The sequence below is a fragment of the Pipra filicauda genome, unplaced genomic scaffold (genome assembly GCF_003945595.2).
Source record: "Pipra filicauda isolate LSUMZ 115617 unplaced genomic scaffold, ASM394559v2 scaffold51_size4534324_pilon, whole genome shotgun sequence".
Lineage (NCBI taxonomy): Eukaryota > Metazoa > Chordata > Aves > Passeriformes > Pipridae > Pipra > Pipra filicauda.
Window position 1 is genome coordinate 2,627,113 of NW_024104665.1, and position 22,894 is coordinate 2,650,006.

Sequence of the window (22,894 nt, forward strand, 5' to 3'; positions counted from 1 at the left end):
AATGTAGCCACAAAATGAAAGAAAAAAAATAATCAGTGGTCATCTCTCACACACTTAGACTGAAGTACTCATGCGCTTCGAGTTCAACCTCCTTCTCTATCATCAGTGGGAATGAGTCATTTTATAGTATCGAAACCAAGGATTTCTGCCCAGTTCAGACATCTATATAGATTGTACTGCAAGAAAATGAAAATGCTATATCCCACAGGATTCAAATACAAGTAAGGGAAAATCATGAAGGAACACAGAAGAGGACAACAGTGCCACTGGTGCTAGGGGACGTTAGAAGTTTAGGTTTTTTAAAATTTAAAAAAGCACTAAAGGTAAATACGAAGATTAAAGCAAACCTAGATTTCTTCAGTATCTGCAAGAAGACAATTCATTGCCATATAAACTTTGCTATTTATAATTAAACACTGAGCACTGCTAAAAGCCTGTCCAAATATTCCTACTAAATTGCTGAATTTGCCATCAAGCTGCAACGCAAATATGGATTCCTTTTGTTGTCCATGAAGACATTTCCCTAAGCCTTCTATTTACAGCTAAATATCCTGCCCTTTCATATTCAGATTCTTCCAAAGCCATCTTAATTTGTTTGACATTTACACAGAAACTTGACATGATTGTACACTGTCTAGCGCATAAGGCAGAACTGTTTCTGAGTAATTCTGGACAAGCTTCAAAGAAATGTAGTATTTGTAAAAAATTTTCAGACATATTGCCTAACAATTAGTTCTGTCATTCGTGTTTTCACTACAGTTTCTTTTCTGAACAGGCTTGATGTAGTGAAAGAAACTGCAGTATCAGTGCAAAGCCATGTCACAGCGTTATCCTCTAGATGACACGGCCAACTTCAACCTCTTCACAATGCCAACTTGTGTATTTTATTTGCTACATTTTCTGAAATCCTCCAAACACACTGGTTTTATATACTGGCATCATAGCATAAACTAGCATTAATGCCCATGTCACACGACAAGTATCCAGCAGCCAGAATTCCTTAATTTCTGAGCTGTCTGGTTGCCTTGGAGAGGGATTAGGCCTTCGTCTCAGTTATTACACAGACTGACTCCACAGACACCAGTTTAACAACAGAAATAATCCTAGGCAGTTGAAAGAAAAAGGTTCAAGTTCGAGCACCTCAGTTCAAGAAGAGAAACAGCTTCAGTTTTGGAGCCCTGCACCCTCTCTGCTTCCTACCCCTCAGCTGCATTTCAATAATACACATCAACTAGCTCAGTTATTCAACCCAAGTGTATAATTCTATTACTTTCATATAAAAAACATAGTGGAGCTACTGACTCCTAGAACTACTACTTTGCAGAGATTGATACAAGAGTCTTTGCTAACAGATCCTCCTTTTCTGTACACATCAGATCCTTCTGTTTTGGATGCCTTTTGGATGACTTTTTTTCCCATGCAATTGTGACAGACTGAACACTGTGGCTCATATATTTTACGGAACGTCTCTTTAAAATTGGATGTCTCAATGGCAAGGCCGTCAGCAAAATAAGACTGTCTGCATATTTGCTTAGCCTCAGAAAGCAAATCCTTCTGCATTCATCTTGTGCTCCACATGTTCTCCAACGCTCTTTTTTCACACAAATATGTACAAAAGGAAGGAATGCCCCTGTCTTATTACAATGCAGTGGAAATATTCCTGCTTTCAACTTCATCACTAAGAAATTTTTCCAGGCTTTCATGTAAATGTTTTCTCATCTGCTTAGCTTTAAGTAAACTCTTTCCTTTGGCTTACATCAAAATATCCGACCAAACCAGAAATCCACACTGGTTCCCAAAGCAAATGTCAGCCTCTGTTGTTAAGATACAATAAAGACATACTTCTATTTACAAACAAAAATCACTGTACAGTTTGAACAACCAGCTGCTTTGAGAAGGAAGAACAAATTCTCGCTGACCAAAGAAGGATCGTGGCAAATGGCAGTCTTGTCCAGGATGCTGACAGATGCAAAAGAGCCCCCCAGAATTAAGTGGATTAATTTTATTTAAATCTAAACTTGTTTCACCTCCTTGACAGCTAACATGCAGGACTGATTATGTACTTCTGTAGGATTCAGTAATTTTACAGTGACTGTCTAGGCTACTGCCATTGGACAACTCTCCCTATCATCAGGTGTATACTGTGTGAGGAGCTTTTGTTTTGAAATGTGATTAGCACAGATATAAGTATTTGCACATTTCTAGATAAATATTGAGAATAAATCCTGTATGCAGGTCCTCGAGCATCCAAGCCTTCTTCCATCTTCCTACTACAGGCTCCAGAAAAGAAGAACAAAGCAGAGGAAAAGGGGAGAAGTTACTAGCAGCATCAGAAAAGTTACTGACACTCTGCAAGGGCAGACAAGAACTACAGGAGCAGCAATAAAATGTTGCTATGCCTGCAGTGCAACAGTTACAGGAAGGGGTCCAAGAATCAGAAAGTGGGATATTCATCATCATCATTCACCAAGACCTGCAAGAAAGTGCAGTTATTTATGGACTGAGGTTAAAATCCTTTGCACTCTCAAACTACCATCTATTTATGGGTATCTGAAGAGATCATATGAATAGAGAGAAGGCTGAGAGGTAATCAGTGCCAAGAAGAGATTTTCCTAGACAAATACTAAGGAAAAGTATTCGCTTTCAAATTTTTCCTTTTTATTAAAAGTGGATTAGGCAAAGTCACTGCTAAATGGAAAAAAAATGCAAAAAGAACACAAAAGTCTATTTTATCATACTGCCAAACTAAGGTGACTGTTGATGATCACGAAAGGGGCATATTTTACGCAGGATGTTTTCTTTTAAAGACATCTGCAACTTCAACATCAGAAACTAAGCATCAGTATTCACAACATAATTCAAAACTACAAACATGAGTGATTAACAGAATCCATGGATGACTTACCATTGAGGACAGAAGCATCCCATTGCATTTTGTACAGTATAAGGGAAAGTTTTCAATTAAAAAAAAAAGGGAAAAAGAAAAAAACATTTGATCTGGACACTGAGACTGCTATTTTTCTTACAGCTTCTCTCTGGCACAGCACCGAGTTTTCCACTGTTTTGCATTCATACAGAATTGTAAAAACCCTTAGACACAGTGCAAGTCAGCCAGTGGTACATGGTGGAATCTAAAGAGAAACTGATTTCAGAAGGATGAGCAGTCTCTGTCTTCACATGGGGACAGAATTTTAACTGCTAACAATAATAAATACAATGAACTCCACTTTCCACTAGTGTCACATTTCAGGTAACACCTTTCCATATTCCCTGTTAAACACAGCATTCCACCAGTATCATTCTCTACTCTCAACAACCCTCCTCCTTTCACTGTGTCCTCACCATCTTTCTAAAAACACTTCAACTTTCCACCTCCTAAATCTGTGCCATGAGTTCTGCCTCTAGCATTTCCTAGACAGCTCATTGGTGTAGCACACCTCCATCTCCTTTCTCCAACCATTTATTATTCTTTTCAGCCTCTGTCCATCTGTTTTGTCCTTCTGTCTAACATTCATTTTTTGTTCTGTCTTTGGACCACCTTAACATAGTACATCCCTCACTTCTTCTGCCTCTGGCATTTTACTGTCCGGTAACTCCCAGTCACTCCCTGTGTCTTGGACCTCCAACAGTGACATCCTCAACTTCTTCATTCTCCTGTCTGCATTGAATCAGAATACTGAGTACCTAAATACATTTCCTTTTGACTTCTCTAATTTAATATTAGTTGGCACAGGCCACTTAGATGATCCTATAAATATGTTTTAAATCTTTATCTTCCATGAGTCAAAATAAAACATTTATCCAGTGTCACAGTCAATATACCAGCACACAAAGTTTATATGCTTTCTGACATAATTAAAACAAATTGCTTTCAATTTGTCAGGACAGAATTTAAGTTTAAACTAATTAGACCAAATAACCAAACAGCTATTAATAAGCTGCCAGTGTTTTTGTTCAAATAACTGTTCGGCCGTACTTCTTAAGGATCTAGGCAAAGAAAGTTTAAGTATGGCTAAATATTCAACCTAGTCATTCCTGTCAAATTTTTAGCATTTAAAAATTACCAGATTATAAGTTAGCCTGCAGAAAAAACCTTATTTTAGTTACCATATAGCTTCTTTCCAAAATAACGAAAGAGTAAGAAGTACGATACAGAAAAAAGGTGGCCACAGACTTCAAATGCTATTTAAAAGTCCTGCAAATCATGTACTTCAGGCAAAACATTTACCATATTCCCATGCAAAAAAGGTTTGGGCTTTCATTGCAAAGCACTCAGAAGTTTGATAATCCATATTATTTCTACCAATGCATTTTATAACTTCTAATTAAAAAGGAAAAATATAACTAAGAGAATGGTATTTGTAGTATATATTATTTTAAACATGGTCTTTTGCTGTATTTGGGAGCAGACAGCAGACAGTTGTACATAATTGCCCGTGTTTCTGATCACATACACACATACGTTAATTGCACAGTGTTTTTTGCAAACATTTCTTCTGTTCATGAGTAGAATTTAAGAATCTTAACCAGGCTACTTCTACAAAAGGTTTAGCTATTTGGAAGATAGTAAAAAAATAAAAGTGTTTTTTTTTGCAAAACTCAAGGAAAGAATGTATTAATGAGAGCAGAATATTGGCTGATCTACTTCAGTATCAAAACAATCTATTTATGAACAGGATTAATCATGTAAATACTAAGTAACTGTTCCTACTGTTGACACCAACACTGGAGTTTCGTTAATCTCAAGAACTTTTATAAGTTCTTCCACCTCAAATGTAGAAAGGAAAAATGCATAGTTAGACTACAAGTGGCAGCTTCTCCTAAATCATTGATTCATCCTATTTGACATCCTGTTTAAATGTTTCCTCAAACATTTCTCATCAAACCTGAATTTTGAAGACACTATACTCAATAACAGCCCAAACCAGCCAGCGGACTGACAGCATAAGGATAAAGGAACAACTTGGCAGGATTATCTTTAGCAAACTTTTCTTTCATCTTTTCCCTTTTCTGTTCTACATCCTACTTCACTTACGTTGATGGGCTTTCTGGACTCAACACTACATTTTATCAACAAGTGCCATTTTTTGGAACACAACCCTGAGTAAAATGTGCTTTTATTAGTCAAGTATATTTTAGACAGTTGCATCCATTTGCCCTTCATGAAATGACAAAATAGCATAAGAAAACTATTCCAAGACATGAGCAAGAAAGAAAACATGACCACTTTGTCCTGTGGCATTCTTCATCTGTTACAGAGAGACAGAGCATCCCAGATCTGAGCTTCACTGCAACACACCACTCTGGCTCCTGTATTACCAGCAGTGCAAGATCTTAATAATACTCTCATCTTACTGTTTAGCTTTAAACACCAATTTCCAGAAGATCCGAAAGCAGGAATCTCTATGACAGGTCCTCTCAAAAATATACATATTCAACACAGGAATCTTATTTACTGGAATAGCATATCACAGCAGAGCCTGCCTGTAGTCTGGTTTCCATCTCTTGCAAAGCCCATCTCTGAGTGCAAAGAAAAACGTCTAACCTCAGACACACACACAGATGTGGAGCTCTACAGCTTGGCAGACCTCTGCATCTAACTCTTGCTGATCAAAACTTGTGAATTTGCAAATAGTTATACACACAGTTAAGGCTAGACACATTTTCACATGGACTCAGGGGCTTTCTCACCCCCCCTCCAAAGGTGCCTACAAGTGTTTCTTTATTCCTCCTATAATGTTTGAAGCAGCATACAAGTGCCAGAAAATCCTCTGGAAGAAGAGTGCATTGTCCTACCCAATAGACTGACAAGTCCCTGGACATCTGTGATTCCTAGTCCATAAAAACAGTTACTGCTGAGAAAATACATCAACGAGGTCTGCAAGAAAAAATTCACTGGATGATATAAATAATTATTAATAGCGGCAACAGACATTAGCTCATCAAATAATCCTATACCTGGTAAGAACTTTTTTCCCCCTCTCAATAAAGGTAAAAATAGCATTTTTATTTATATAGTTTAATTTTTTTTTATTTTTTTAAAGGTTTGCTTCCAACCACAATTGATAACAGAATAAAAATATTTGTAAGTTTACATAGTCTTGGCATTATGTATTGTCTCTGCATCTCTGAAGACCCTCAGGCACATCAGGAACTAGAAGAAAAGCTCTAGATTTTGCATATCAACTCAAGGAAAGAAAACTGTCTTTTCACAGTGACATGAATCAGGCAACACTTCCATCCAGTCCAGCAAACCAGAAAAACTATGGGGTTTTTTTTGTTTAAGACAAATAATCATCATTTGACCAACAATAAATTTTTAGCTGGACGAGATGCTTTTGGTATCCATTACTCCCTGCCTTCCTAAGCCGAGATTTTAAAGTTTTTTTAATTTGTGAAGTAAATTCCCTAAGGGCTATCCTGCACTTTAACAGACAGATTTTATTAATTGAGAACAACAAATCACTTGCAGAAAATAATCATAACGTAGGAAAGGCCTAGGCAGAGCTGTACTCTGAAAACCTCTTTGTAATTGTAGCCTCTTTAGACAGGCATAATCAATTAGAAGTGGTCTGATTTTAACCAGTTGCAGGCTCATTACATTGCATTCCCATTTCTGTTGATGAAAATCAGTTTCAGCCTGTGGCCTGGAACTCATATACAGCACTTCCTGGGGCCTCTTAGATAAACACATCAAGAAACAGTTTTATTTGGATTTGTCCTTTACCCTTTATTCATTGAAACAATTTTACAAATCAAGATTAGAACAGAGAAAAATTGGCTCATAACCAGAGATACACATATATGAGTAAAATATTTAATCTGAGAAAAGTATAAAGCTTCAGTTAATAATCATTCCTTAAAAACATTTAAATGGGAGACTCAAAACATTCATTTTCAACTGGTGAGTTTAGTCTTTCTCTTACTGTGTCATGGGACACTCAGTTTCTATTTAATATAAACATATTACTCCTTCCTTTCAGAAGAGCTTCTGCCTGTGATACATAAAATTGTCCCTAATGTATCTTGAAGTTTTCAAAACAGTATTTCTAGTCTAAGCTTTTACTCTTTGTAGATACTGCCTGCAATATGTAATTTTAAACCTATGCAGGAATGAAACTTTTAAGCAAGACAATACTAAATGAACTATCCTCGAGCAGACAGAATCTGCAAAAATAATTGCTTCCCTTCTGCAGAAATTGTACCTTACAGCACCCAGGTTTGGTACAGTCCACATGAGCTTTGAAAAATAAATTAATTCACTACAGTCAGTAAATCCAGCCACAGCATGGTGCAGTCCCTCAGGCTCAAAGGGCTATTCACAAGTCAGGGGCATTAAAATAAAAGAGGGGATTTTCCTAGAGTGAAGAGGTCTATAAAAGCCTTTGCAAATGTGCAGCAATTGTTTAAAAACCAAAACAGACAAAAAACCAAAGATAACTGAAATAGGAAAGAGACTGATAAAGGAAATGCAATGCTTACTGAGGAAGCAAAATGAGGAGCCCTTGCCTGGAATACTGGCTGTTCCTTCGTAAAAGAAAATACACAAATAGAGCTGAAGGGTGAGTGATAAGAGTAACAGAAGCGGAAAAAACCTTCATATGAAGAGAACACAGAAAGACCAGAATGATTCGTACTACAAAGGAGAATAATGGAGCTAGAGGATCATGATTTTAAAAAGTGTAAAAATTAATATTCCAAAGAGGACCTTTCTTTTAAAAAGGATTCAAAGTAAAAGGGCGATGAGCCCAAATATGGTTGAAGGAGGCTCTGGGGGCTGTTTTTGCTTATTTTGTAAGTATGATAGACAGCTAGACTTTTTAATGTACTGCAAAGGATAATCACTAAGGCCAATGGCATATGAGGACTTAAGAAACTTTATTTCATAGATATAACAAAAATAAATAAATATACATTATAATAACTATTTAATCCAAAAATACATTAAAGACTCAAGAAAAAATTTATTCCTAGAGATATGTTATAGTGAAAATGCTTTATATAAGGTGGTGCATTCCTCCCTATAAAGCATGTGGCCCTTACCTAGTCACCAACAGCGGCCAATACCCAACAGAATGAGGCCTACAGGGCAACATTATCTGGAAATTTCCTTTACTGAACAGCATATCTTGACACCTGAGATACATGAGAGAGGAATGACTCTTCAGAGGACATGAAAGATCAGACTCATCTCCTGGAGTGCCTGATAACCCCAACCATCATCTCCTGGTCTAGTGGAAGTCACCTGTCATATACTCTCTTATGTCTGTACTCCTGTTCTAAGGTCTAGATTCTCCATCCTCCTGTCTGAAGAAGTTAATTTCAGACACGTTCATCATCAACCTGCTTTCCTAACAACTATCACTATCTGATCTATACATTCACAAGAAATCACACCAATAGTGATTAAAGGATTAGAATGGAACTACTTCTACCAAAGGTCCAGGCAAAAAAAGCAAACGGAATTAGTTTTAAAATTAAGAACAGCGCCCACAACATGACTATCTGAAATAAAGAACGGTTCCAAATACTTAAATGCAGTGTTAAAATCAGACATTAAGAATTTTAATGAAATGACAGAACTGTTCTTTAATTGCTTTCCTGGACTGACAAGGTAATTTATTACTCACTTGTTCCTAAGAAATGAACAAAACAGGCCCATAAGGAAGCTAGTTACAGCTGACTGAAAATGGCCTACACGCTGCCACACTTGAAAGGGTATCCCTTCCTTCATACCTTTGTTTTTCTTATTGTTTAGAGCTTGTTTTGTATTGTTGCAAACTATACTCTGCAACACTATAACCACTGATATTTCTGACCGGTTCTTCAAAAAATTCACAGTGATAAAGAATCAAAATTAAAAAAAGAAACTGAAAGAAACTCACAGTTGTTTCTTATAAAACTTCTGAACGCGAAAAAACACTTTCTCTGAAACACTTTCAAGTGTCTCATGAAGGAACATCTCTGTGGTTTTCTGGAGAGGTTAAAGTAGCAATATTCCAGGGTCTGGATTTTGTTTGTATTTACAACCTTCAATCAGAAAAACATTTTGGAACATGGAGAGGATCTTTTTTGTTGTTAGCCATTCTAGGACTAGGAATACTGCAAGATCATCTCTTCAAGCTTTGACATGGAGCCATACCTCATTCTTCTCATCAACAAAACCTAGGACTAGCTCTTCAGAAGGCAGAATAGAGGGCACTTTTACACGAAGCAGCTAAAGGACTCTAGCATTCAGTAGATACCTGAGTGCAAGTAATATACTATTGTTTCTCCAGATTCAACAGAGCTCAGAAATAGATACATAGATACAGATATTCCAACCAATTTATAAAACCACATTTGACTTACCTTGCTTTTTACACTTCCCCAGGTGAGTACTCAGCATCACAAGGACGTCAAGATAGGCGGCTCTGGTCACCGGACAAGGATTTAGCCTAAAAAAAAACCCCAAAAACCAAATTTCTAAAGATTGAATCCTTATAACATTGTGCTCAGAAACAGTAGTGAAACACACCAGCTTGGTGTGTCTATTTTAATTAATGAAGATCAACTACTGGTCAAATTAGACTGCATAAATAAAATAATTATGCCAAGTTATCTAAGCTTCACTTCCTGGTCCATTCCAAATGAGAGTCTCCCTTGCAAACTGGGTGTTGCCAGTTTGCAACACCCTTCCTCCCTCCATTCCACCAAATCACAGCTTATACATTTAATTATTATTGGATGAATCAGCTTGCCCTGGCAATTAGTGTGCCTTTGTTTTGTTTATAGATAATGTGTGTAACTAAATGCATTAACGAAAAGAAGTCTTCAGGTCTTACTGTTACAGCTCATAAAAGAGAAACTTCTCTTGAAAGGTACCTGCTACACCTTTTTAACAGCCATAGCTCTCTCACTGTTCTGATGAAGATCATGCATGTTTTTAAAATTACGTATTTCTTTTCCCAGACAAGAAAACTTGGGATTCTGTGTGTGTAATGCAATTGGTAATTAGCTACTTTCTTTTCTACCTCTTCAATTTGCAAGTGATAGACATTTACTTTCTCTTCAATTAGAAAATTAAAATTAGGTTAACAACTTCATTTTTCTTTGCATTGCTATCACTCTTTTTCAGCCAAGAAATTTTTTTTTAAAATATAACTTAGAATGTGAACAAACAGGAAATGTAGTTCAAAACACAGAAATTATTTTAATGAGACCAATGGGACTTGTTCTAAAACAAAACCTCTCAGAATCAAGCAGCACAAGTTTAAAGTATGACTAATTCTGTTCAGTATTTCATTTTTATTTTATCTGGCACTGTCTTTGTATGCTTATCTTGATGTCTGAAACTCTTTCAAAAAATTGTTAATTAAAAATGTTCCAACAAACATTCTCAACCCTAGCATCTTTAAAATTCAAGGAAAAAAGCTTTTTCAAATAAGATATGTGATCATGACATAAAAATGCAGGGTTTGAGGTTCTTACGTAGTTTCGCAGCTGTATTTGCCTATGGAGAGCTAGCCTATGAACCCGTTAAAAAAGAGAACTTTAACCAGAAACATTGCTCTCACCTTCAGTAATAAATTCTACAATAAGCCCAAAGGACTTATGTTTTCTTTTATGGCCTACAATATTAGGCATCCATGTAACACAGAGCAGACTACATACTACCAGGATCTCTCTTTTAAAGAGTTTTATTCTCCTTTTGGACACTTTCTTAGTAGGGAATTAGTTTAGGTTCATAGCTCCAAAAACTTCTCCATGCTTGCTTCCTACCACTTTCCTTAGCACAAGAGCTAAAAGCTTGCCTGCTGAGAAGATGCACATCAGTTAGAACTGATGCCATAAGAAGCCAAAGCAATTTTAATATGACCTATTTCGGAAGAATTGTATTAGGCAGACTTAATTTCTATCCATCTTTGCTAAAAAAAAATCTCTTCTGTATCTTGGGCATCCAGCTGTTGCCTAAGTTGTTCTTCACAAACCTTTGTGAAAACACCACCAAGAAATACAGAGTTAGGAGCTCAACCCATGAGAAAACAGAGTGACCGATCAGTCAAAGGCTTAGAAGAAAAAAAACCACAAGAGGCCTCTCACAAGTACTCATAAAATGGATTAAAGCAGCCACAACAGACTTAAGATGAAGAACATAATGCCTACTGCAGTACAGCTCCCTTGAAAAGTGGAAGATTTGCTTATTATTCCATCTTTCCAGTGGAAAGAAAATTTCCAATGTACAGACTGTGCCTTGGGAAAAACATGACTGATGCAACTGTTACTGAAGAAGAGGCAACAGCAACACTGACGCGGGTTTTTTTATTCTGGTCCAGCTTTTAAGCACTTACCACTTCATTTTGAGTATGTACATACACATGTTTTGATTTTGAAATGAGACTTTGCTATCATAAAACATGCCAAACGTTTGTTCCTGGCTGGTTCTGTTGCTCTGGTGATGCTTGTGAATTCTTATCCATATGTGCCAGACAGACACAACAGGAAATTCAGTTTTCCAAAAACAAGAAATTTCAGTGTTGTTCAGACTGTAGCAGAAAGCTCAGTCTTGAAGACAATCAAACTGTGATTTACATAACAGACCTGACAGCCAAAAATCACATGCTGAACATTTCAAATGATGGACTGCACAGTATTTAAGATGACCTGTTCATGCAGAACTTCAACAATGAGAGTGGGAAGAGTACAAAATGTTTCTTTTTTAACACAGATATCCAAATAAAGTGGTGTTCTCATAAACAAGATTTGAGGAAATCTGTCTCAGAACAAGCAAGTCACAGCAGTAGCAAAGGTGGGAGCTCCAGATATCTGGAACAGCATTCATTTTTTTTTGTTCAAAACCCAAAAATTATTTTATCTCCCTTCCAACAAGGATATTAATGGAAACAAATAGATCATATGCTCACTCCAGATGATAAACTGTATGTGACTCTGAACGGGGGTTGGGCTAGAGATGTTTAGAATTCTCATATCTAAGTGTATATCCACACAGCAATGAAAAATGGGTATCAAAACAATATTCATACTATTACACACATATACTAATAATAGGCTAGTGATGTCAGGGCAGAGATCCATACCTGATTAAAGTAATACTTTGTCTACGTTAGCCAATTGGTTGGTGTAACAGCAGCACATTTGGAATTCAAAGAGCTGGCACCAAAGATCCAATGGACACCCTACACACTGCACCAGATGCATTAAATCATAATTTTCAGAAGTTAAACTTGTGGCTTTTGCTTCTGCTTGGATACAGAGTTTATAGCCAGCCTACTCCAGGAATCTCACTGCATTAAGAAGCTTAGCACCCCTCAGTTTCTAGCACTCCTTCATGATGCTTTAACTTCAAGCTTGACTGTCTAGGTGGAAATGAAAATCAGGTCGCAGGCAACTGCTAAGTTAAATTTCACTAACAGCCAATACTGCAGAATATTTCGACACATCTGATTGAAGAGAGGTCAGAGGCTGTTTGCTCCAAGTAACATGTAAAAGGCAAGTACTGTCACAGACTTGACCTGCCAGGCACAGGGAAAGAAGACTCCTGCAACAGGCAGGGACAGAAAGGATTACTACTTAGCAAGCACAAGGCAAAGAAGAAATATGTTTCTAATTTAATCAAGGAGAATGAAATTATGACAGGAGGAGCTGCTGTGTCCCTACTAGATCATCCAATGAGAAAAGGCTAAGAGAAAAGAATTAGGATCGTTCAGCCTGGAAAAGAGAAGACTTCAGGGTGACCTAACTGCAGCCTTCCAGTACCTGAAGGGAACCTACAAGAAAGATGGAGAGAGATGTCTTACAAGGCCATGTAGTGACAGGACAAGGAGCAATGGCTTCAAACTGAGAGCAGTTTAGATTGATATTCAGAAGAAACTCTTTACTGTGAGGGTGGTGAGGCACTGGAACGGGTTGCTTAGAGAAGTTGTGGATGCCCCACCCCTGGAAGTGTTCAAGGCCAGGTTGGATGGGGCTTTGAGCAACATGGTCTAATGGAATGTGTCCCTGTTCATGGCAGTGGAGTTGGGACTAGGTGATCTTTAAGGTCCCTTCCAATCCAGGTGATTCTATTGTCCTAGTTAGAACCAGTTGATGAACTGGGACTTTGGATTACACCCACTGTGTGGGTGTAATCCAAACTGTGTATTCTACACCCTCCATGCCATTTCCCAGAAACTGTTAACAACAGACCATTTGCAGCAGCTGCCCAGAGCACACCTGACCCCTCAGGCTATAAGCTGGGTGTTAAGAGGCTTGTGAGATAGGAGGATGCTCCTGTCCTCATACCCACGACTTACAATCACTCATTGTGGAACTCCCCGCCCTGGGGGAGATACTGGGCACTCCTGCCTGAACCTGAGTGTAATCTTGGGGTCTTGGGACTTCTAGTACCATTCATTGGATCCAGAGGAGGACCAGAACCTTGACTGGACTGCAACCACTACTTTAAACCAGACTGCGACCAGCACTCTCACCAACAGGTTTTCCCTCTCCTTTTAGTCTGGACTCAGGGGGAACACATGGGGCTCAGCACAGAGGCCAACGAACACCACTCTGTTCATGCCCCAGGATGCTGACTTATACATCTGGGTTTTGTGGGTTAAACCAAATGTTTGTCCATATAATTGTATTTATGGTATTATTTTTATTAAATTGTAACTCTGACCTACAATCTCTTTGGAGCTGGGTTAATTTCTCCTGCCGGTTTACCTTTAAACCAGCGCATCTATAATCACAGAACTCCACAGAACACATAAGGTGATTGAAACACAAGTCAAAAAAGTTAAAGGGACTGAAGGTTTCAAATGGCTTACACATATATTTTTGTAACTGCCCAGAGCTCCACCCCAACAGTATCTTCAGTGTGGGGGAAATAAGGGTCTTTTTAAATTTTATTTTATTATTTTAGGTAGGCATGGCTGAAAAGTAGAAAATATGAAAATGCAGAAGCCAGTTTCCATATTATTGACACTTTATAGCAGATTTCTGGATTAGATCCTAAAATAAAAGTCTTCCAAACCTGGCCAATTTCTTATCATTAATGCTGAACAAGTCATTGGAAATAGGATAGTCAGATCTCTTTGTAATTGCATTTTCAATTCTGGCATATAAAATTAGAGAAGAGTTCAAGTCACTTGCAGGAAGAAACCTTGTGTTAGACATTAAGAGTCTAGGGATTCTTTTCAAAGAAAAAGGTTAATGGAACCAAACAGCCTGTTAAAATCCACAGGCTCCTGTTCAAATGCCTATGAAGAGGCACTTACAGAATATAATATGACCAGAGTAACAATAAGCTATTTGTTTTCAACAAGGAACTGCCTGGTAGGTGAATCAGGAAGCATACCCTGCAGGAGATATTCCCTCTCTGTAGATGTAAATCAGACCGGGCAGGTTCAGAAGCTCCATGTGCAATACTGGGGGTTGTTCCAGCTGGCTTTGGCTACCTGCAGTAGCGCCAGGACCGCTCTGCCTTTACCTCCTTTAAGAACCACTGACTGCAGCTTACGTCTGCGTAACATGAAATCAATCCTAGACTCTCACAGTTTGGAGCTCTACAAATATTATTTTTTAAATCTTTGATTCACCTATTATAGTTAAGTCATGCTGAATTTGAGGTAATCATTGGTTTGCTTATTTTGGATTGCAGATCTGATGCAAACCAAAATGGCACTTATTGAAGGAATCAGCAATATGTGGCCACAGACCTCCCGTGCACTTGGCTCACACACATTGTTTCAACTCTATCAAGAACACATGGCTTAACTTCTAAAATTAAGTTTCTTCTGTATTACTGTTTAATTTAAAGAAGATCCACATTAATGACTTATGAAGCAAATTATCTTCTCTTCCAAGGGAACGGTGCAAAGGAGCAAAGAACATGGAAAGCTCACACATTTGGCCTCAATTCTGTCAAAACACTGTGAAAAAGCTTCAAACAAACTAAATAGACGATCTCTTGCTCCTCTAACCATGAAGGTTTGCAGAGGCTCTTAAACAGCATTTCTACTCATTACAGGGTACCACTTATAACCACATGGATTTCTGTATACAAATGAGGATGCCAACACACCTTTATTTATAGCAAATACCAAAGAATTTTGAGGCACAACTCAACATTCTCAGTATCTTCTAAAAACCCCCTGTTTTCAATGACACTAAGTCAGATGACTTAAAAAGCTGACAGCTATTTTCTCCTGGCTCACTCCTTTTTTCCCACCTCACTTCAACATGAGCAACAACAACAACTGTAACATTAATTTATTGCATTTGTTACATAAATAATACAGATACAAGTTAGTGATTATGAAATCAAAGCTGTTTGTGTTAATGTTTATTACAGTAGGTTTTGGTTATTCTAGAAATTCAATGTTTTCCAAAGAGGTAGTTTATTTTGCTCATATTTTTCCTCCTTAGGAAACAGATGTTGGAAAACTATTAGCAGGACAAGCACTATTTAATATACAGTAACTTACAATATTTACCGAACGTTTAACAACAAAAATCAAAGCATATTTCATCAAACTCTCAATAAGGACTTAAGAAATTTCAAATGCAACCTGACAATCAATGTCTATTAAATAAAAATCCATAACATCTCTTGTGAATTAGTTTAGCTACAGGTACCTTAGTGTAATTACGTGTCTTGGGGATACCTAAAACCTCTTGTAAAAGGTCTCAGAAAAGCTCTGTGTTTTGCACTCTCAAAGCTTTTAGAAAAGTCTGAAAGATTTCAAATCATCCAGCCAGTGCTGCTCTATCAATCTTATTAACTACTAATCTTATTTCTCAAATGGGAATATAACTTTATTAAATAACTAACCAAATAGAATATCCACATAGTAACATGTAACATGTACATCACTGTTTTGGTCACAGTAAAGCAATATATAATTACACACAGTGTCAGACAATATCGTTTTTAATACAGTGTTTAAATGACTGTTAGCCACTTTTAATCTATTCTCTCAGATTGGTTACTCTCAGCCCCGATCTTTAAAAACTGATAACAAGATTTGGATAATGAATCAAGTTAATGTAGAACTCCAGTCAAAATTATACAACTTACAAAGTCACCTACAAATCCTTGTATTTTGGCCAAAAATGTCACGACCCGCTCTTAAGCGTCAGGGTAAAGAAACCAGAGCTGACAAGATTACAAGGGCAACCCTTTCAAAGGCCAATTCATAGCTGCTTTGCGAAGAAGAGAATCATCCTTATGACTTGTATGACTGTTTTAATTTCAATTTCCAAAGTGATCAATTAATTAAATGAACTGCCTACTTCTCCTCTGGTCTTTAATGAAAAAGTCACTTTTACTGTAATGCTGCATGTTTCTGGAGCGTTTGGAAAGGCCAAAAAAGACTGAGATTCCCAGAAGGAAGACCTTTTCCTGTAACTGAAGTTATGAATAGCATTTTAGAAAAAGTCCTATATTAAAAGAAGACTTGTGATCACTAAACACGGCCCCAGTCTTCTGGTTAAATAGCATGCTATTGTCAAAAAATTTTATGTTTTAGCTGGCAGAAAATAAATCAGCTTGCTGGTGATAAATTTAAACCCCAAATTCTCCTACTTTCTAGCCACCAATATTCCGTACAGTTTTTGACTCCGACAGATAAATTAGTTTCCTGAACATCATACTCGAGTTAATACACAGGATGCTATTGCACAAGTTCTTGTATTTCTGAACTTTAAAAACATTTCGGATAAGTCAAAATTTTACAATTGAGGCTGGAATTTCACATTTGGCTCTACAAAAACACAGGAAAGAATTCTGACTAAGTCCAACATGTCCTATTGCCAGGTAGTACTGGGGGACAGGATCTATACAACTTCCTATTGGGGGTTTCCCAGTCTGGTTTGTCTTCCATAATCTTAGCTTTTCAGTTTGGCACACTGGCAACTACATTTTAGGTTTGCAGTATATCTTCCCTTCCCTATCAACTCCCAGTGTACTCCTTGCTGAAAAATGGCAAATCTCTGAAAAGCATTCCTACTCGGGGAGGCCAGATTCTTCTGATATGTGACCTGCAATTTTGTCAGCTAAAATATCTTCTACATGCGCCAAGAACTGCATCATCTGTAACATCTGCGTCTTGATACAGTCAACTCTACATAACCCTTAGAGAAATATCCATAGGGAGTTTTATCCTTGGAGGGTTGCTGATGAACCAGGCCAAGCTGGTTGTACTGACCACATTTTACCTGCAGAGAGATCTGGTAATGATCACTTGTCATTTATGGAGGCGACAAAGCTTATGGAAATCACTCCTACATATACAACGAATGGCTGATTAAAAGATTAAATCTCTCAGTGTTTTGGTTATTAGCTTTCAAATTCTGCAGTATTCTAAAGACTGAGGTTTTGGGGGGTATATTTGTTCAGAAGGCAGCCTTCATATTTTAATCTATTTTCTCTCAGAGCCCACATCTGTAGCACTCAATCAACATGCATGGCCTTGCTCTTGTCTTCTTGAGGGGACATTAATAATGGATTTAATTATTAAACTTTGTCCATAGCATTTTTAACCATGTAATACAAAACCAGCACATCAGTGAACATCACGGCCAATAGACCTACATCTAATGGAAAGCATTTAAAAAAATAATAATGAAGCCTGCACTACCAAGTAATCCTTGCTGAGTTCCTGGAAGTGCAGGAACACCCGCACAGAAACAGGAATACAAACATCGAGTAACGATGCATCTGCTTGCCCACTTGGTGCTGCTGAGACCTTCTCACAGTAATTACCGTGTGCACAGTATCCCTCACTTGCCCATTCTATAAGGACAGGTCATCCAGCCTTATAGCAGGTATTTTCCCCAGAGGGAGTTGCTAGTCTGGTGATTTAAGTTTTTCTACCACCTTCAAAGACAGACTATTATGTTGTTATTATTTTCCCTAATCTCTGCAAAGGCAGAGATTTTACTGCTTCAAAAAGGAGCTGCACAAATTATTTTTTTTTTATGATACCACCAAGAACATCCTGAGTTTCAGCTATTAAGAAAAATTAATTTGTGCTCTGGCTGTCCTCGGTGAAGGATACAAAAAGACTTTGTTTTGTTGGTATTGTTTTTAGCATACCTGATTGATAAAATAATCCTTTCTCTTCTTTTTTTTTTCTCTTAATGAGAACCTCATGTGATTCCTCAGCAACATCCTAAAAACCTTAGAGGTCAAACTAATCCCATGTGCAAATTTAATGAATTTTACACAATTAACATCAGGGGGCTTACTTATTAAGAACAAGCTATGAAAACTCCTATGTTTATTTAATAAAAAGCATTTTCAGATATGAATGAGGATTTATGTCCAAAATCTGTAATTGTACATGGTTCCTGCCTTCTCTGAATGTTGTACTAGTGCAGAGAAACATCTTAAACAATCTTATCCAAATCTTAATATTCCTGGAATATTCATATTGGAGTTAGGAGTATACCTATGAAGCCGAGTCATAGATTATTTTATCTTATGCAAAGTACATCTTAAACTTCAGCCTTAAGTTCAAACATCTCTACTGATACCCGAAGTAGGTGCTCCAAAACATGCAATCATCAACTATCTAAATAAACAGTTTGTAGCTGTGTTAAGGATACTATTATCAAAACTGCTGAAAGAGTGGACTTGGAGCAGCACAGAAACCTAAATTAGCCAGCTAGAAGCACGTAAGAATTAAATTAATGCCTTCAAGAATACATTTGTGAACAACGACACAGTGTTATGACTCCGCTCTCAAAAGTAAAGACAAACGAGGCTAAACTAGGCTGATGGGTCAGAATGTTGCAGATTAATAAATTACTGCCAAGCACCTGAGGTGCAGTAACTGTTCATAACAGTATGCTTTGCTCTCAGCTGGAACAGAACAACAAAAATTTCCCTTCATGTTTTGTGTGTGCAAGAATACACACATGAATTATTGCTCCAGCTGACAGAAAGTTAACTTTTCAATTTGAAACCTGGTAAACAGATTTCCACAGAGCAAAGCTCAGTTATTAAAACTATTTTCAACTTTTGAACATAACTGTATAATGCATACAGACCACTAACAAACAAAGGTAATTAACTGCCCTTCTCAATGTGTAGGTTTTAAAGACAGAAATGAAAAAGTGGAAAAGTCAGAAAAGAGGAAGATGCCAAAGGCAGACAAGGGCGTTGGAAGGACAAGGAGGTTTGTCTTGATGCAGTGGAAGAGGCAAGGGTACTACCTGAAGAGGACTCCTCTGCCAAGGAGGATGACCTTACATTCTCCTTAGTTCTTGGATTCTTGACGTTTTGAAAGTACAAAAACACCCTTCCAGCTCCCAAATAAGGACCACTTCAAAAAATGACACAAAGGCTGCTAGCAAAGCTGCAGAGAGCCATGGGCATCTTGCACCTATATCTAGGTATGCCTGCATGTGCCACTGTTTTGTCTTTAATAGCCTGCTCACTAGAAACTAGTGCTGTCTCTCCTAAGAGGCAGCGAGAAGAAAGGCATATTTAGGTTACAGTCTGAGCCATGAAGTCCTGAAACCACAACAATGCCTCCACATTCCTGTTTTGGCCTAAATGCACCTCACATGAAGTTCCTTCTAGAAAGGACCTAAGACAGGTCATCTGCCTGTTGTCACTCACACAGTGCTGCCAAAAGTGGAGGGGCAAAAGGGACACTACAGGCTTGATGGAGTGCCATGGCCATCAACTTGACAAGTTACCATACTCTGCAGCGTTATAAAATACCAGTGGGATTTCCCTCATTCAAAGCAGTCACAGTTAGATCATCCTAGAGTCAGCCTGGAGAAAACTGAGCAGCACGTATCTCAGTGAACAGTGAACCTGGTTTTGAGCCTGAGCCTGAAATAACTTTTGCATGTATTTGTTGTGTGAGGTCGAATCTTGTGCTCCTACATCAGGACCTATTTGTATTTGAACAGTCCCATCCATAGAGAGCTATAACCAGCAGCACTGCAGAGCACGGGTTACTTGGGTTATGAGCCTAAGTTCACACATGGCAGGCGGCCCATTCCACAAGAACCAGGGACTCTTTGCAAAATGCAAAGCCAGTTGGTTTTATACAAGGCTGTTCCACACAAGTTAGTTTCAAGAAAGCAGCCTTCTTAGAAGTAAACTTTCCCAGTGCAGACAGGCTCTCGGCTCAGAAATGGCACATGGCTGGAGGTTAGCAGAGTTATGTTATTTGACTTCTGGCAGAACCTCAAAGTCTTTTCCCCCTCCTGTGGTCTTCAGTAAGAAGGAGGGTGGAAAAAAAAAAAAAATCAAACTCAAAGTACTGGAAAGCAGCATCCTACAGCAAAGCTGTGCAATGACATGATTACACAAATTTTCCAATACCAATACTTTGCCATGCCAAAGGCTACAAATAAAACAAGAGAGAGATATTTCTGGGACTTCTGTACAACAAATTACCAGCTCCGAAGGCTGCTCTTTTAGCTTTCTGTATTTATGAAGCAGAAGACATCTAGAGTTAGTCTTGTAACTCCCTGGTATGCAGTTGAGCTAAAAACTACTTTTTTTTTTTTTTTCCAAATTCATATGACAGGGCTTTGAGCTCTTTCAAAGGTTTAGCTTGATAAATTGATTATTTTTTGAAAGTTTTCACCACATGAATTTCCATCACTTCATTCCATCATCTCCGTTCTCCGACAAAGCAGATTTTATATATTTTTTTAATTTCTATTCTTCTCAAAACACCCTGCACCTCCTTTACATGAAAAAAATACAATGAACTAACACTGGTGTGAAGGTGGAGGAAAGCAATAACATTATTATACCAATTTAAACTAACAAACAGATTTACTCCAAAACAAAATAAAAAACACCAAGTGAAGTATAAACCCGCAAATGTAGTGAAAAGATTGAACCATCACCTTGAGAAATGGATGGAAGGCAAGTCTTATTCACCAAAACATCAGAAATGGAAATACTGTTTATGAATACACAAAAAAGTTAATGTTTTGAAGATGTAAAAAAAAGTCAAGAAGAAAAAGCAACCATGTGTCATTAGTATGAGAAGTCTGCCTTCACAACAGACAGAAAATACCAGTTGAAAAAGTGAATGCTTTATGAAATTCAATTTGGGGAATGCGACCCTCTATTTTATTTTCAAAAGGAAAATCAGGTCTTGGAGTGGGGAAGGAAGAAATTAGTATATTATAGGGAATGTTCAATAGCTTCTTGAACTATTCTACACCAATACATTTTGATGAAAGGAAATTACATTCAGGCATTGAAAAAGCAAAAGAACTCCCAAACCAAAACCCAAACACAGAAAAAACCCCACCCAGTTCAGGAAACCACTGAAGAACAATAGTTTTTCCTACAGATACACACATGACAAGTGAGCTTCATTTTTAAGAACCACATATGCAATCCAAAATTTTTTAATTTAAGATTCTCGGAGAAGTTTGTTCCATAGTATGAAGTACGTAGTTGAAAGAACACCAGCAAGAACTTTACAGAACTAGCACAGAAATGTGATTGAAAATTGATGTTTGGGAATAATTTCCCATTTCCCCAGACTTGTGAACCATTTTCCTGTTAAATTTGAACTGTTTTTTGACTCATTTAAGATTAATAGTGAGTGCCTCTAATACTCTCTTTTCAAACAGTCACTGCACTACAATATTGGCAACATGCTAAATTATCTCCTTACAAAAAAGGCAGAAAAAGCAGATGAAGACCCATTATTTTTTCTCTATTATGCTCACTCTCTTTGCCTGAACAGAAAGAAAGTAAGAATGACTGTACACGGACCAAGGGTCCAGCCAGCCATCACCCTCTCTGACAGTGACCTGCAGCAGGAATATACCAAAAAGTTTAACAACATAGCAAGAATAAAGAGCTGGTTTACTGATACTCTCTACTAACATCCCGAAACCCACACAGGTGGCCTTACTCAGTCTCACAACTCGGTTGCCAAGCAACCTCCTAATACTCCTTTAAAACTCGAAAAAGAGAAACCAACAACAAAACCCTCAAACCCCACCGCTGTTCACCTCCACCCAGCCAACTACAAACAGTAAAGCTGCACACTGAATGTGGGAGGCTAAAACTACCAGAAAACACCACCTATTTCAATATCTTTTTGTTTTGGTTGCTTGGTTTTTTATATGTTTGTTTTGTTTTTTTAAATTACACCACACTGAATACATTTATCTCAAGGAGAAAGTTAAGAGGTGAGCAAATTATCTTGTGGATATTTTACTTGCTTTTTTAGAGTTAAGAAAAAACAAAACAAAACAAAGAAAGAAAAAAGAAAACACATCTTAGCTCCAAGTGTGCCTAAGGATCTATGGCTGTACAGACTCAGCAAGACTGATAATGTCCATTAAGAGACAGAAACTCTTTTTGCAAATTTTAAAAACCCATTGCTTTAAGTTAGTGTTGCAAGCCTGTATGCTCATAATAAAATAATTTACTATCTGGGGAGAAAGACATTTTAAAAAACTCTATGCATAGTATTAACTGCATAATGGAGAATGCAACACTATGAAAAAGAGGCTACAACAAACTGACAAAATAAAAATGTGCTAGACAGGGGGTAAATATTACACATACAGCTGTGGCTTTTTACAAGCAAGTGAAAGAGAAAATACATCTCTTAAGGAAAATACCTATACCATGCACCAGAATTTCTTAAGAGATAACCTGAAAACATTTCCTTTCCAGAGATGATAAAAATAATAAAGATAATAAAAAAGTCACTAGAAAAACAACGAAAGAGTCAGTATTAATGTTACTGATGTATTAAAAGGGGCAGTTCTGAAAAAATACTTTGAAAATGTAGAATTTATTTAAAATCTGTAATGATCAGAGCCTGGCTCTTACATATTTGCTGCAAGAGAAGGAGGTTTGAATTATGAAGCTTGAGTATCTTTCTACTAAATTGGGTCTCCGGTG

General features: G+C 37.5%; 1 protein-coding gene across 1 annotated transcript in view; it reads right to left on the reverse strand.

Moving 5' to 3' along the window:
• THADA (THADA armadillo repeat containing) overlaps window positions 1–22,894 on the reverse strand; it is a 160,666-nt gene that overhangs the window by 37,947 nt on the left and 99,825 nt on the right. Inside the window, exon 31 of the mRNA XM_039386956.1 lies at window positions 9,352–9,437. Coding sequence (XP_039242890.1) covers window positions 9,352–9,437 — 86 coding nt within the window. The remainder of the gene's footprint in view (window positions 1–9,351; window positions 9,438–22,894) is intronic.